The 15373-nt window shown below is 30.9% G+C and overlaps 1 protein-coding gene across 1 annotated transcript in view; it reads right to left on the minus strand.

Moving 5' to 3' along the window:
* The window catches only part of LOC136030073 (3-hydroxyanthranilate 3,4-dioxygenase-like), a 57426-nt gene that overhangs the window by 18648 nt on the left and 23405 nt on the right, over positions 1–15373 (minus strand). Inside the window, exon 4 of the mRNA XM_065708718.1 lies at positions 6590–6705. Within this exon, the coding sequence (XP_065564790.1) occupies positions 6590–6705 (116 nt within the window). The remainder of the gene's footprint in view (positions 1–6589; positions 6706–15373) is intronic.

Raw genomic sequence — 15373 nt, forward strand, 5'->3', positions numbered from 1 at the left:
ACTGCTTTCTTTTCGCTATGCAAAAATGATTCTTTTGCAAGAAAACTGCACCGACACTGGGATAACTGCATCAATGACGCGTGCGAAACGTCAACTCCAAGTCAAATTCGTGCATTGGTTGGAATCATACTAACAAATTGCTCTCCTTCATCACCTACAGAGTTATGGGAAAAATATAAATCGAAAATGTCCGAAGATACTCTCTATCGAAAACGGTTAGAGACGTCAGATATGACTTTTGATTTTACATCAGAAATTTATAACTAAACTTTAGTTATTATAGAAGATTTGTGCGCATGTATGGCAAACAAACCTCTTCAGGATATAGGAATGCCTTCACCTAATCGTACCGCTGCTGTTTCGAAATGTGTAGAATTGGATCGTGAACAAAGTTACAGTACGAGTGATCTATTGTCGTATGTACAAAATAACATTTCCAAGTTAACGTCGGAACAAAAAGACATTTATGATACGATAATGCATTGTGTCGATAACAACGTTGGAGAAATTTTCTTTTTGGATGCGCCAGGAGGTACTGGTAAAACGTTTGTGATAAAACTGATTCTGGCACTGCGGGAGATTTCAGGCAAACATTACCTATAATACCTGGATCAACCCCTGCAGACGAAATGAATGCTTGCCTGAAAAATTCTAATTTATGGGCACACGTAACAACATTAAAATTAACTACAAATATGCGTGTCCGATTGCGAAGCGATGACTCTGGTCAAACATTTTCAGATCAATTGTTGGCAATTGGAAACGGAAAGCTCCCTCAATTTCAGGACGTATACAACTACCTGCTGAATTCTGTAATTTAGTGACGTCCAAAAATGAATTGATTGAAAAAGTATTTCTGAATATTCTAAACAATTATAAAAATAATAAATGGCTAAGTGAAAGAGCGATTCTTGCACCCAAAAATATAGACGTCCACGAAATCAATAATATTGTTTTAACCAAGATTCGAGACCAGGCAGTCCTTTACAAGTCAGTCGACACAGTTTTGGAACCAAATGAGTCGGTTAATTATCCATCTGAATTTTTAAATTCCTTGGATCTTTCAGGGTTTCCACCACACGTGCTACAACTAAAAATAGGCGTACCAATAATACTGTTAAGAAATATCAACCCACCAAAGCTTTGCAATGTCACGTGACTCGCCGTAAAAAAACAATGAAAAACGTAATAGAGGCCACAATCTTGACAGGGCCTTTTGAGGGTGAGGCTGTTCTTATTCCTGGCATTCCCATGAATCCAACGGATCTGCCTTTTCAATTTAAAAGATTGCAATTCCCAATTCGATTAGCATTTGCAATCACCATCAACAAAGCTCAAGGTCAATCATTAGAAAAATGTGGCATAGATCTTAATACTGATTGTTTTTCCCATGGACAATTGTACGTTGCATGTTCGAGGGTCGGTAAACCTGACAATCTATTTATATGCAGCGACAATTGGACAGCGAAGAATGTTGTATATTCGTAAGTTTTACGCAGTTAAATTGTATTGTATCTATCTATCTATATAAAAACGAGTTGTGTGTATGCATGTTGGTTTTTTTTTAAAAAGAGCGTTTATATATGACGTCATTATAAGTACATAAGGCTTTGTATATTCACATACAATGGGAAAGCCAAGAATGTTGTATATTCGCAAGTTTTACGTAGTTCAAAACACATATATAAATCTATTAATATTCATAGGTGGTACACAGGGACACAACTACAATGGCGCGTAACTAATATGGCGCGTAACTAATATGGCGCGTAACGACTTACGCGCGCGGGGGGGCTTGGGGGGGGGGGCGCGACGCGCCCCCACCAATTAGGTGTTGGGGTGGCGCGAAGCGCCACCCCAACAGCTAGTTTTTATATATATATATAGATAGATAGATAGATGTTCGTTACGTAAGTTACTTCGTAAGGCACGTATGTTTATTACTAAGAAAAACGTTCGTACAAAAAATAATAAAAAACTAGTTGCATTTTTAAGTAGCCAAAAAGTGGAGGGCAACTAGACCTCCTCTTTCACCCCTTTTTTTATCGAAATAATCCGATCAAAACTATGAGAAAGCCATTTAGAAAAAAATATGCAAATTTCGTTGTAATTATGTATGTGCGATGAGGCAAAATCAAACATGCATTAATTCAAAAACTTTCAGAAATTAAATAAAAAAAAGCAAGTTTTTTTAATTGCAAGTAAGGAGCGACGTTGAAACTTAAAACGAACAGAAATTACTCCGTATATAAAAGGGGTTGTCCCCTCCGCAACGCCTTGCTCTTTACGCTAAAGTTTTTTTTATTATTTGAAATAGTAGAGTTGTGACAGAGTCAAACTTTAGCGTAAAGAGCGAGGCGTTGTGGAGGGGACAACCCCTTTCATATATGGAGTAATTTCTATTCGTTTTAAATTTTAATGTCGCTCCTTACTTGCAGTTAAAAAAACTTGTTTTTTTTTTATTTAATAGCAATAAAAACACGACTGTTGAATCAGACATGTATGCTCTGATTGGTCAATCAAGAATTTTATGTTTGAAAGTTGAATAATTTCTATTCAGGAAATTATGAAGGGTGTACATAAGTGGCGCTATAGCCGTTCGTAATTTCAGTTTTATCGACAAGTTTACCTATAATGTGGCCCAGGCATAACATAGAATATCGGCAAAATCACTAACTGACTAACGACACTAATAACTAATCACTAACGGCAAAAATATCAAATAGTTCACTAACTGCAAATCATTTGAAGTGTTTTCAGTAAATAAAATAGTAGGAAAAACGTTTGGGTGGATACTTATATTACGGAATTCGCCTTGGTTTAGTAAGTGTTCGTCAAAAGTGACAACAAGTTGGGCGTTGGTGCTGTTGTTAATTAATTTTGTGGCTGCCAAATAAATCGAAAATATGATGCATCAGCAACTATTATAAATACTTAAAAAGAATCCATTATAATAAATTAAACTATTAGTAATAGTTCAAAAAATAGTCGAAAATCATTGGTTGGACTTGGCTACTTCAATTGGGGAATTTTCCTCAACATAGGGATTGTTGATACAGTTGTGAATACCTCAAAAATGTAATTATAAATAATTTATCTATTATTAATAGTTCAAAAAATAGTCGAAAATCATTGGGTGGACTTGGACACTTCAATTAGTTAATTTTCCTCAACATAGGGATTGCTGATCAAAACTGGCAACAAGTCGAAACGTTGATGCTATTGCTAATTATTTTTGTGGCTGGGTTGTGGCTGCCAAATAAATCGGAAGTATGACGAATCAACAACAATTGTGAATGCCTCAAAAATTTAATTATAAATAATTTAACTATTATTAATAGTTCAAAAAACAGTCGAAAATCATTGGGTGGACTTGGATACTTCAATTAGTTAATTTTCCTTGACATAGGGATTGCTGATCGAAACTGGCAACAAGTCGAAACGTTGATGCTATTGCTAATTAGTTTTGTGGCTGGGTTGTGGCTGCCAAATAAATTGGAAGTATGACGAATCAACAACAGTTGTGAATACCTCAAAAATTTAATTATAAATAATTTAACTATTATTAATAGTTCAAAAAATAGTCGAAAATCATTGGGTGGACTTGGATACTTCAATTAGTTAATTTTCCTTGACATAGAGATTGTTGATCGAAACTGGCAACAAGTCGAAACGTTGATGCTATTGCTAATTAGTTTTGTGGCTGGGTTGTGGCTGCCAAATAAATCGGAAGTATGACGAATCAACAACAGTTGTGAATACCTCAAAAATTTAATTATAAATAATTTAACTATTATTAATAGTTCAAAAAATAGTCGAAAATCATTGGGTGGACTTGGATACTTCAAATAGTTAATTTTCCTTGACATAGGGATTGTTGATCGAAACTGGCAACAAGTCGAAACGTTGATGCTATTGCTAATTAGTTTTGTGGCTGGGTTGTGGCTGCCAAATAAATCGGAAGTATGACGAATCAACAACAGTTGTGAATACCTCAAAAATTTAATTATAAATGATTTAACAATTATTAATATTTCAAAAAATAGTCGAAAATCATTGGGTGGACTTGGATACTTCAATTAGTTAATTTTCCTTGACATAGGGATTGTTGATCGAAACTGGCAACAAGTCGAAACGTTGATGCTGTTGCTAATTAGTTTTGTGGCTGGGTTGTGGCTGCCAAATAAATCGGAAGTATGACGAATCAACAACAGTTGTGAATACCTCAAAAATTTAATTATAAATAATTTAACTATTATTAATAGTTAAAAAAATAGTCGAAAATTGTTGGGTGGACTTGGATACTTCAATTAGTTAATTTTCCTTGACATAGGGATTGTTAATCAAAGCTGGCAACAGGTTGAAACCTTAGTGCTGTTGCTAACTAATTTTTGGACTGTGTTGTGACTACCAAATAAATCGAAAGTGTGACGAATCAACAACTGTTGTGAATACCTCAAAAAATTTAATTATACTATTTAACTACTATTATTAATAATTCAAAAAAATGGAACATCATTGGGTGGACTTCGATACTTACATTTGGGAATTTTCCTTGATTTAGTGATTGTTGGTCAAAACTGGCAACCAGTCGAAACGTTGGTGCTGTTGTTAATTAATTTTATGGCTGGGCTATGGCCGTCAAATAAATCAAAAGTGTGATGTATCAACAACAATCATGAATATTTCAAGAAAGCTTAATAAACAATTTAACTATTATTAATAATTTAAGAAATAGTGGAATTCATTGGGTGGCCTAGGATACTCAAATTAGGCAATCTTCCCTGATTTCCTCCTACTGAAACTCTGGCACCTCTGTTAATTAATTTGTGGCAGGATTGAGGTCGTCAAATGACTTCAATCTGTTTGAAGTTGTTTTAAATACCTTGTTATTTCTTGAACTGGGAAACTTTTTGCTTTTAAATGACCTTTCATGGTTATTTCATGCAAATTTTGACCTTAGTGTCAACATTTGTATCTCTTTGAACTTATCCTTGAAATATCAGAATGAATGTTTGTATCTGAATTTTTCCATGTTTATTTTTGCCAAGTATATATAAAACTCCATCGTTCCAACTGGTATGTTATATATTTTCTTGATTGTCTGGAAAGCCACGAATGTCCATTAGACCATTTTTGTTTTTAGATCAGTGCAAGGTCTTGATTTTACTTTTCTGTTGTCATCTGTGAAAAACAAAGCGTTAGTTTTGCATATCCTTTCTTTTCAGTTTACTTTATTTACATTGCCTTAATATCTCTTCAGAAGGAGAAGATGGATAAATCATACAGTAGAAATTTTCAGTGGAGATAACTCACTAGATCGCTTAGTCAGAGTGATCCAATTGAAATACCACTCTCGAAGCTGTTAATTGAAATTAAACTAATTGTAGAGTAGGACACATCATTCAATGCCGGGATGGCTCGTTGAATGAAAGGTCTACTACACTCTTTGCTGCGACACGAAATTCTCTGTATCTTCTAAAAGTGACCTCAAGCGATGCTTCATTGATATCACATCGAGTTAATTCTCATGCAAACTTGACACCAGCGTAGAGATAGCAGATTCTATCCTCCTCCAGGGCGTTCGGTCTTGAACAGCTACAGTAGCATCTTCAGGTCTTATTCCTGCCTTACTTAGGAACTGATTTATGGTGTTGAAGCATCTAATTCTCGGACGACTACACGGCCGTGTAGTCGGCAGCAGAGTTGAAATCATAGGTGACTAGACAGGGATTTCTCTGGTATTTGGGGTGATGGCCTTAGCATCTCAGTATTTCCAGCGCTACTTGCAGGGAAAATTAAATCTCTATTGCACAGGCCAGAAGATTGTGTTGCTTATAAAGTTCTTTCACTCGAGTTCCTCTATCTTTCATATTCTATTGGATTGAGTTACCTCCAGCTTCCTCAGAACCGTGGTGGTTGTTGGCCTACTTTCTGGGTCGTATAAAATGAATGAACGTATAGATTCATTAAGTACGCGCAAATTTGTGAGGTGGACATCAGTAGGGTTGCACCCTTTTTTTTTAAATCTCTCTAAGACGGAAGATACCTTATAGATCCGTATATTGGCTTCACTTTCGATTGATTTGTTGACTGGGCAGGTGTTGGAATTGCCGTGTAAAAAAAACTTTGGTTGTATTATTTTCTGCATCCCAACACCTCTGATATTTCTTCTGTAGGTCAAACTAGGCATTTTTGTTGGCCTACTTTCTGGGTCGTATAAAATGAATGAACATATAGATTCATTAAGTACGCGCAAATTTGTGAGGTGGACATCAGTAGGGTTGCACCCTTTCTTTTAAATCTCTCTAAGACGGAAGATACCTTGTAGATCCGTGTATTGGCTTCACTTTCGATTGATTTGTTGACTAGGCAGGTGTTGGAATTGCCGTGCAAAAAAAACTTCGGTTGTATTATTTTCTGCATCCCAACACCTCTGATATTTCTTCTGTAGGTCAAACTAGGCATTTAATTTATCTAACCCTTTCATATTTCTGTAAGTACTTGAGCGTTTTAAGGATAATATTATGAGTAATGGTCTAAAATTTACACAGAAGCCAAAGAAACCAAGACTTTATAGTTGTTTTACCTGTTTTAAATGCGTCAGATGAGTAGAAGTCATCTTGGATTGGTTTAAACTGCTGTGGGTCGGTGAAATTGAACCATCTTTCATACAAAACAGCACTATTATTTTTAGTGTAGTACCTGCCAAAGAGAAAAACAGAGATTATTGACCTATTTTTCCGTGTTAAAAAAGGTGCTTTTATCCAGTTGAATTATTTTTGTGACATATTTTCATAATCCAATCCCACTACTCCTTAAGCATATTTCAGAAAAGGAATATCCCCTCCTTTCTCTTGTCGATTTAGCTGTTGTTGGTATGTCACATTTTGAGCCAGTAAAAACTGCAAAATATGTGTGCTTCAGAGTATGAAACTAAAACCCGTAAAATAAGCGTTAAGTTTTTAAACCAAAACATTTTTCCTACATTGCAGAAAGAAGGTTACGGGGGATAAACTGAGCTAAAACTATGATAGGCAGTTATGTAGGAATTTGTTTGGGGAGGAGAATATTTATGGGAGAACATAGCTTCGAAAGCTAAGCGAATTTATTGGAATATACATGTCAAACTGGAAACATCTAGAAATTTGGGGAGAAGACACAGGCCAAAAGCACACAACCATCTGCTGACCTACCTAAACTCTGATTAAAATAGTATTGACATTTTACTCATTATAAGTCTTGCTAATTGGCATTTAATGCATATAAGGCTTTTAAACACAGACCTGGGCGTTACCACAGTGTTGGAGAAACCCGCCCGAGAGTTAATTAACACATTCCAAACAGTGTTGCACTGGAGGAATTTCAGTCTTTCTTAGGGACAATCTGAAAAAAAAAATTCAAGGAGATAACAGTAGAAATAACTTGTCCAGCGTATTTTTAACCGATTTTTCTTTATTTGTGATGAGAGGAGGTGGGGATGCCAATTTTAGTCAAGCACAGAACAGCCGAAAGCCTTTTTGTTGAGGTTGTATGCCAAATTTTTTAAGAGTGAGTTTCCCATTAATAAATACTCTGTGTGAACAATGGGAAATTGCGGAGCTTGCAGTCCTTTGCCCAAGAACTATAGGGAGTCGTGTTATCCCCAAAAGCATGGCCATTGGACCTTTTAACTATGCTGAATCAAATAGCTATCTCAAGATTTTGATGGAATGTCTTTTAGGAAAAAAGGGGCATGGGAGAAGGCTAGTTGCACTCCAATCTTTTTAATCCCTCAAAATGGACACAAGGACTTTTGATTTCAAATCAAATAAGTCAACTCCCTATCTTTTAGGATCACACACACATCCTTTATCTTTTTTCTGCCAAGAAAATGGAAATTTCCACAAATTTGTATATAGGAGCATGAAAACTATAGAGTAGTGTTCTATAAACAACAAAGAGAGATAAAATTCTACAAAAAAAACCTCAAACGAGACGACGGCCAGTAGAGAGGAAAGACTAAAACAACGCGGATATTTCGCTTGTATCCAAACAAGGCGTCCTCAGCACAAGATAAAAAGAAAACTAAACTAAAAACAAATAAAACCACCATCATTAAAAATCAACACAATTGTCGCTACTTATCCACGTAGGGAAAAGAAGCTATTCGAGTTACTTCAATGAGAACATCAAAGCAACTGAGAAAAATTTATGAAAATTGAAACTTAGTTAACTATTCTGTTGATGAACTTTCAGTAGTGTTCTATGATGTGCAGAATCTGATGGTGTAATTGATGTGACGTTGTTATGGTCAAACTGAGTAGATATTTTCCCCCTTAGTTGAAAAATTCTGAAAAACTAGCACTTTACTCAAAACTGAACTTGCTAGAGTTTTTTTTAAAGAATTAAGATTGTCTACTAAAACCTATTGATTTCTGGCTGATTGAAAACTGCTGAGAGCTCTATGAATTAGCCTTTTAGTTTTTTCTATATTTTGAAATTCTGAAAAACTAGCACTTTACTGAAAACTAAGCTAGCAAGAGTTAAAAAAAATTAAAATGTCTAATAAAATTTATTGATTTCATGGCTGTTTAAAGACTATTGAAAGCTCTATCAATTAGTCTTTGATTTTTTCACTATATTTGTAAGATTCTAAAAAACTAGGACTTTACTGAAAACTAAGCTTGCAAGAGTTTTTTTTAAAGAATTAAAATTGTCTACTAAAACTTATTAAAGAATATTGGAAGCTTTATAAATTAGTCTTTTATCTCCTTCCTATATTAGTAAAATTCTGAGAAACTAGCACTTTACTGAAAACTAAGCTTGCAAGAGTTTTTTTTTTTAAATTAAAAATGTCTTCTAAAATTTATTGATTTCATGGCTGTTTAAAGACTATTGAAAGCTTTATCAATTAGTCTTTCATTTTTTCCCTATATTTGTAAGATTCTAAAAAACTAGCACTTTACTCAAAACTAAACTTGCTAGTTTTTTTTTTAAGAATTAAAATTGTCTACTAAAACCTATTGATTTCTGGCTGGTTGAAAACTGCTGAGAGCTCTATGAATTAGCCTTTTATTTTTTTCCTATATTTGTAAAATTCTAAAAAATTAGCACTTTACTGAAAACTAAGCTTGCAAGAGTTTTTTTAAAAATTAAAAATGTCTACTAAAATTTATTGATTTCATGGCTGTTTAAAGACCATTGAAAGCTCTATCACTTAGTCTTTTATTTTTTCCCTATATTTGTAAAATTCTAAAAAACTAGCACTTTACTGAACACTAAGCTTGCTAGAATTTTTTTTAAAGAATTAAAATTGTCTACTAAAACTTATTGATTTCATGGCTGTTTAAAGACTATTGAAAGCCTTATTAATTAGTCTTTTATTTTTTCCCTATATTTGAAAGATTCTAAAAACCTAACACTTTACTGAAAACTAAGCTTGCTAGAGTTTTTTTTTTAAGAATGAAAATTGTCTACTAAAACTTATTGTTTTCTGGTAGGTTGAAGACTATTGAAAGCTTTATAAATTAGTCTTTTATCTTTTCCCTATATTAGTAAAATTAAGAAAAACTAGCACTTTACTGAAAACTAAGCTTGCAAGAGTTTTTTTTAAGAATTAAAATTGTCTACTAAAACTTATTGATTTCTGGCTGGTTAAAGACTATTGAAAGCTTTATAAATTAGTCTTTTATCTTTTCCCCATATTAGTAAAATTCTGAAAAACTAGCACTTTACTAAAAACTAAGCTTGCAAGAGTTTTTTTTTTTAAGAATTAAAATTATCTACTAAAACTTATTGATTTCTGGCTCGTTGAAGACTATTGAAAGCTTTTTCAATTAGTCTTTTATTTTTCCCTATATTTGTAAGATTATAAAAAACTAGCACTTTACTCAAAACTAAACTTGCTAGGTTTTTTTTTTTTTAGAATTAAAATTGTCTACTAAAATCTATTGATTTCTGGCTGGTTGAAAACAGCTGAGAGCTCTATGAATTAGCCTTTTATTTTTTTCCTATATTTGTAAAATTTTAAAAAACCAGCACTTTACTGAAAACTATGCTTAAAAGAGTTTTTAAAAATTAAAAATGTCTACTAAAATATATTGATTTCATGGCTCTTTAGAGGCCATTGAAAGCTCTATCAATTAGTCTTTTATTTTTTCCCTATATTTGTAAAATTCTAAAAAACTACCACTTTACTGAAAACTAAGCTTGCTAGAATTTTTTTTGAAGAATTAAAATTGTCTTCTAAAACTTATTGATTTCTGGCTGGTTGAAGACCATTGACAGCTTTATAAATTAGTCTTTAATCTTTTCCCTATATTAGTAAAATTCTGAAAAACTAGCACTTTACTGAAAACTAAGCTTGCAAGACTTTCTTAAAAATTGAAAATGTCTACTAAAATTTATTGATTTCATAGCTGTTTAAAGACTATTAAAAGCTTTATCAATTAGTCTTTTATTTTTTGCCTATATTTGAAAGATTCTAAAAAACTAACACTTTACTGAAAACTAAGCTTGCTAGAGTTTTTTTTAGAATTAAAATTGTCTACTAAAACTTATCGATTTCATGGCTGTTTAAAGACTATTGAAAGCTTTATCAATTAGTCTTTTATTTTTTCCCTATATTTTAAAGATTCTAAAAAACTAGCACTTTACTGAAAACTAAGCTTGCAAGAGTTTTTTTTTTAAGAATTAAAATTGTCTACTAAAACCCATTGATTTCTGGCTGGTTAAAGACTATTGAAAGCCTTATAAATTAGTCTTTTATCTTTTCCCTATATTAGTAAAATTCTGAAAAACTAGCAAATTACTGAAAACTAAGCTTGCAAGAGTTTTTAAAAAAATTTAAAATGTCTACTAAAATTTATTGATTTCATGGCTGTTTACAGACTATTGAAAGCTTTATCAATTAGTCTTTTATTTTTTCCCTATATTTGTAAGATTCTAAAAAACTAGCACTTTACTCAAAACTAAACTTGCTAGAGTTTTTTTTTAAGAATTAAAATTGTCTACTAAAACCCTTTGATTTCTGGCTGGTTGAAAACTGCTGAGAGCTCTATGAATTAGCCTTTTCTTTTTTCCTATATTTGTGAAATTCTAAAAAACTAGCACTTTACTGACAACTAAGCTTGCAAGAGTTTTTTTAAAAAAATTAAAAATGTCTACTAAAACTTATTGATTTCTGGCTGGTTGAAGATCATTGAACTCTTTATAAATTAGTCTTTTATCTTTTCCCTATATTAGTAAAATTCTGAAAAACTAGCACTTTACTGAAAACTAAGCTTGGAAGAGTTTTTTAAAGAATTAGAATTGTCTACTAAAACTTATTGATTTCTGGCTCGTTGAAGACTATTGAAAGCTTTATAAATTAGTCTTTTATCTTTTCCCTATATTAGTAAAATTCTCAAAAACTAGCACTTTACTGAAAACTAAGCTTGCAAGACTTTTTTAAAAATTGCAAATGTCTACTAAAATTTATTGATTTCATGGCTGTTTAAAGACTATTGAAGGCTTTATCAATTAGTCTTTTATTTTTTCCCTATATTTGAAAGATTCTAAAAACCTAACACTTTACTGAAAACTAAGCTCGCTAGAGTTTTTTTTTTAAGAAATAAAATTGTCTACTAAAACTTATTGATTTTTGGCTGGTTGAAGACTATTGAAAGCTTTTTAATTTAGTCTTTTATCTTTTCCCTATATTAGAAAATTTTGAAAAACTGGCACTTTACTGAAAACTAAGCTTGCAAGAGTTTTTTTTAAGAATTAAAATTGTCTACTAAAACTTATTGATTTCTGGCTGGTTAAAGACTGTTAAAAGCTTTATAAATTAGTCTTTTATCTTTTCCCTATATTAGTAAAATTCTGAAAAACTAGCACTTTACTGAAAACTAAGCTTGCAAGAGTTTTTTTAAAAATTAAAAATGTCAACTAAAATTTATTGATTTCATGGCTGTTTAAAGACCATTGAAAGCTCTATCTATTAGTCTTTTATTTTTTCCCTATATTTGTAAAATTCTAAAAAACTACCACTTTACTGAAAACTAAGCTTGCTAGAATTTTTTTTTTGAAGAATTAAAATTGTCTACTAAAACTTATTGATTTCTGGCTGATTGAAGACCAATGAAAGCTCTATCAATTAGTCTTTTATCTTTTCCCTATATTAGCAAAATTCTGAAAACTATCACTTTACTGAAAACTAAGCTTGCAAGACTTTTTAAAAAATTGAAAATGTCTACTAAAATTTATTGATTTCTTGGCTGTTTAAAGACTATTGAAAGCTTTATCAATTAGTCTTTTATTTTTTCCCTATATTTGAAAGATTCTAAAAAACTAACACTTTACTGAAAACTAAGCTTGCTAGAGTGTTTTTTTTTTTAAGAATTAAAATTGTTTACTAAAATTTATTGATTTCTGGCTGGTTGAAGACTATTGAAAGCTTTATAAATTAGTCTTTTATCTTTTCCCTATATTAGTAAAATTCTGAAAAACTAGCAATTTACTGAAAACTAAGCTTCCAAGACTTTTTAAAAAATTGAAAATGTCTACTAAAATTTATTGATTTAATGGCTGTTTAAAGACTATTTAAAGCTTTATCAATTAGTCTTTTTTCCCCTATATTTGAAAGGTTCTAAAAAACTAACACTTTACTGAAAACTAAGCTTGCTAGAGTTTTTTTTAAGTATTAAAATTTTCTACTAAAACTTATTGATTTCTGTCTGGTTGAAGACTATTGAAAGCTTTAAAAATTAGTCTTTTATCTTTTCCGTATATTAGTAAAATTCTGAAAAACTAACACTTTACTGAAAACTAAGCTTGCTAGAGTTTTTTTTTTAGAATTAAAATTGTCTACTAAAACTTATTGATTTCATGGCTGTTTAACGACTATTGAAAGCTTTATCAATTAGTTTTTTATTTTTTCCCTATATTTGTAATATTCTAAAAAACTAGCACTTTACTCAAAACTAAACTTGGTAGAGTTTTTTTTTAAGAATTAAAATTGTCTACTAAAACCCAATGATTTCTGGCTAGTTGAAAACTGCTGAGAGCTCTATGAATTAGCCTTTTATTTTTTTCCTATATTTGTAAAATTCTAAAAAACTAGCACTTTACTGAAAACTATGCTTGCAAGAGTTTTTTTAAAAATTAAAAATGTCTACTAAAATTTATTGATTTCATGGCTGTTTAAAGACCGATGAAAGCTCTATCAATTAGTCTTTTATTTTTTCCCTATATTTGTAAAATTCTAAAAAACTAGCACTTTACTGAAAACTAAGCTTGCTAGAATTTTTTTTTAAAGAATTAAAATTGTCTACTAAAACTTATTGATTTTTGGCTGGTTGAAGACCATTGAAAGCTTTACAAATTAGTCTTTGATCTTTTCCTTATATTAGTAAAATTCTGAAAAACTAGCACTTTACTGAAAACTAAGCTCGCTAGAGTTTTTTTTTTTAAGAAATAAAATTGTCTACTAAAACTTATTGGTTTTTGGCTGGTTGAAGACTATTGAAAGCTTTTTAAATTAGTCTTTTATCTTTTCCCTACATTAGAAAATTTTGAAAAACTAGCACTTTACTGAAAACTAAGCTTGCAAGAGCTTTTTTTAAAGAATTAAAATTGTCTAATAAAACTTATTGATTTCTGGCTCGTTGAAGACTATTGACAGCTTTATAAATTATTCTTTTATCTTTTCCCTATATTAGTAAAATTCTGAAAAACTAGCACTTAACTGAAAACTGAGCTTGCAAAACATTTTTAAAAATTGAAAATGTCTACTAAAACGTATTGATTTCATGGCTGTTCAAAGACTTTTGAAAGCTTTATCAATTAGTCTTTTATTTTTTCCCTATATTTGAAAGATTCTAAAAAACTAACACTTTACTGAAAACTAAGCTTGCTAGAGTTTTTTTTTTTAAGAATGAAAATTGTCTACTAAAACTTATTGTTTTCTGGCTGGTTAAAAACTATTGAAAGCTTTATAAATTAGTCTTTTATCTTTTCCCCATATTAGTAAAATTCTGAAAAACTAGCACTTTACTGAAAACTAAGCTAGCAAGAGTTATTTTTAAGAATTAAAATTGCCTACTAAAACTTATTGATTTCTGGCTCGTTGAAGACTATTGAAAGCTTTATAAATTAGTCTTTTATCTTTTCCCTATATTATTCAAATTCTGAAAACCTAGCACATTACTAAAAACTAAGCTTGCAAGACTTTTTTAAAAATTGAAAATGTCTACTAAAATTTATTAATTTCATCGCTGTTTAAAGACTATTGAAAGCTTTATCAATTAGTCTTTTATTTTTTCCCTATATTTGAAAAATTCTAAAAAACTAACACATTACTGAAAACTAAGCTTGCTAGAGTTTTTTTTAAGAATTAAAATTGTCTACTAAAAGTTATTGATTTCTGGCAGGTTGAAGACTATTGAAAGCTTTATAAATTAGTTTTTTATCTTTTCCCTATATTAGCAAAATTCTGAAAAACTAGCACTTTACTGAAAACTAAGCTTGCTAGAGTTTTTTTTTTTTTAAGAATGAAAATTGTCTACTAAAACTTATTGTTTTCTGGCTGGTTAAAAACTATTGAAAGCTTTATAAATTAGTCTTTTATCTTTTCCCCATATTAGTAAAATTCTGAAAAACTAGCACTTTACTGAAAACTAAGCTTGCAAGAGTTTTTTTTTTAAGATTTAGAATTGTCTACTAAAACTTATTGATTTCTGGCTCGTTGAAGACTATTGAAAGCTTTATAAATTAGTCTTTATCTTTCCCCTATATTATTCAAATTCTGAAAACCTAGCACATTACTAAAAACTAAGCTTGCAAGACTTTTTTAAAAATTGAAAATGTCTACTAAAATTTATTAATTTCATGGCTGTTTAAAGACTATTGAAAGCTTTATCAATTATTCTTTTATTTTTTCCCTATATTTGAAAAATTCTAAAAAACTAACACATTACTGAAAACTAAGCTTGCTAGAGTTTTTTTTAAGAATTAAAATTGTCTACTAAAAGTTATTGATTTCTGGCAGGTTGAAGACTATTGAAAGCTTTATAAATTAGTTTTTTATCTTTTCCCTATATTAGCAAAATTCTGAAAAACTAGCACTTTACTGAAAACTAAGCTTGCTAGATTTTTTTTTTAAGAATTAAAATTGTCTACTAAAACTTATTGATTTCTAGCTGGTTATAGACTATTGAAAGGTATATAAATTAGTCTTTTATCTTTTCCCTATATTAGTAAAATTCTGAAAAACTAGCACTTTACTGAAAACTAAGCTTGCGAGAGTTTTTAAAAAAATTAAAAATGTCTACTAAAATTTATTGAATTCATGGCTGTTTACAGACTATTGAAAGCTTTATCAATTAGTCTTTTATTTTTTCCCTATATTTGT

The sequence above is a fragment of the Artemia franciscana genome, chromosome 8, assembly GCF_032884065.1.
Source record: "Artemia franciscana chromosome 8, ASM3288406v1, whole genome shotgun sequence".
Classification (NCBI taxonomy): Eukaryota; Metazoa; Arthropoda; class Branchiopoda; order Anostraca; family Artemiidae; genus Artemia; species Artemia franciscana.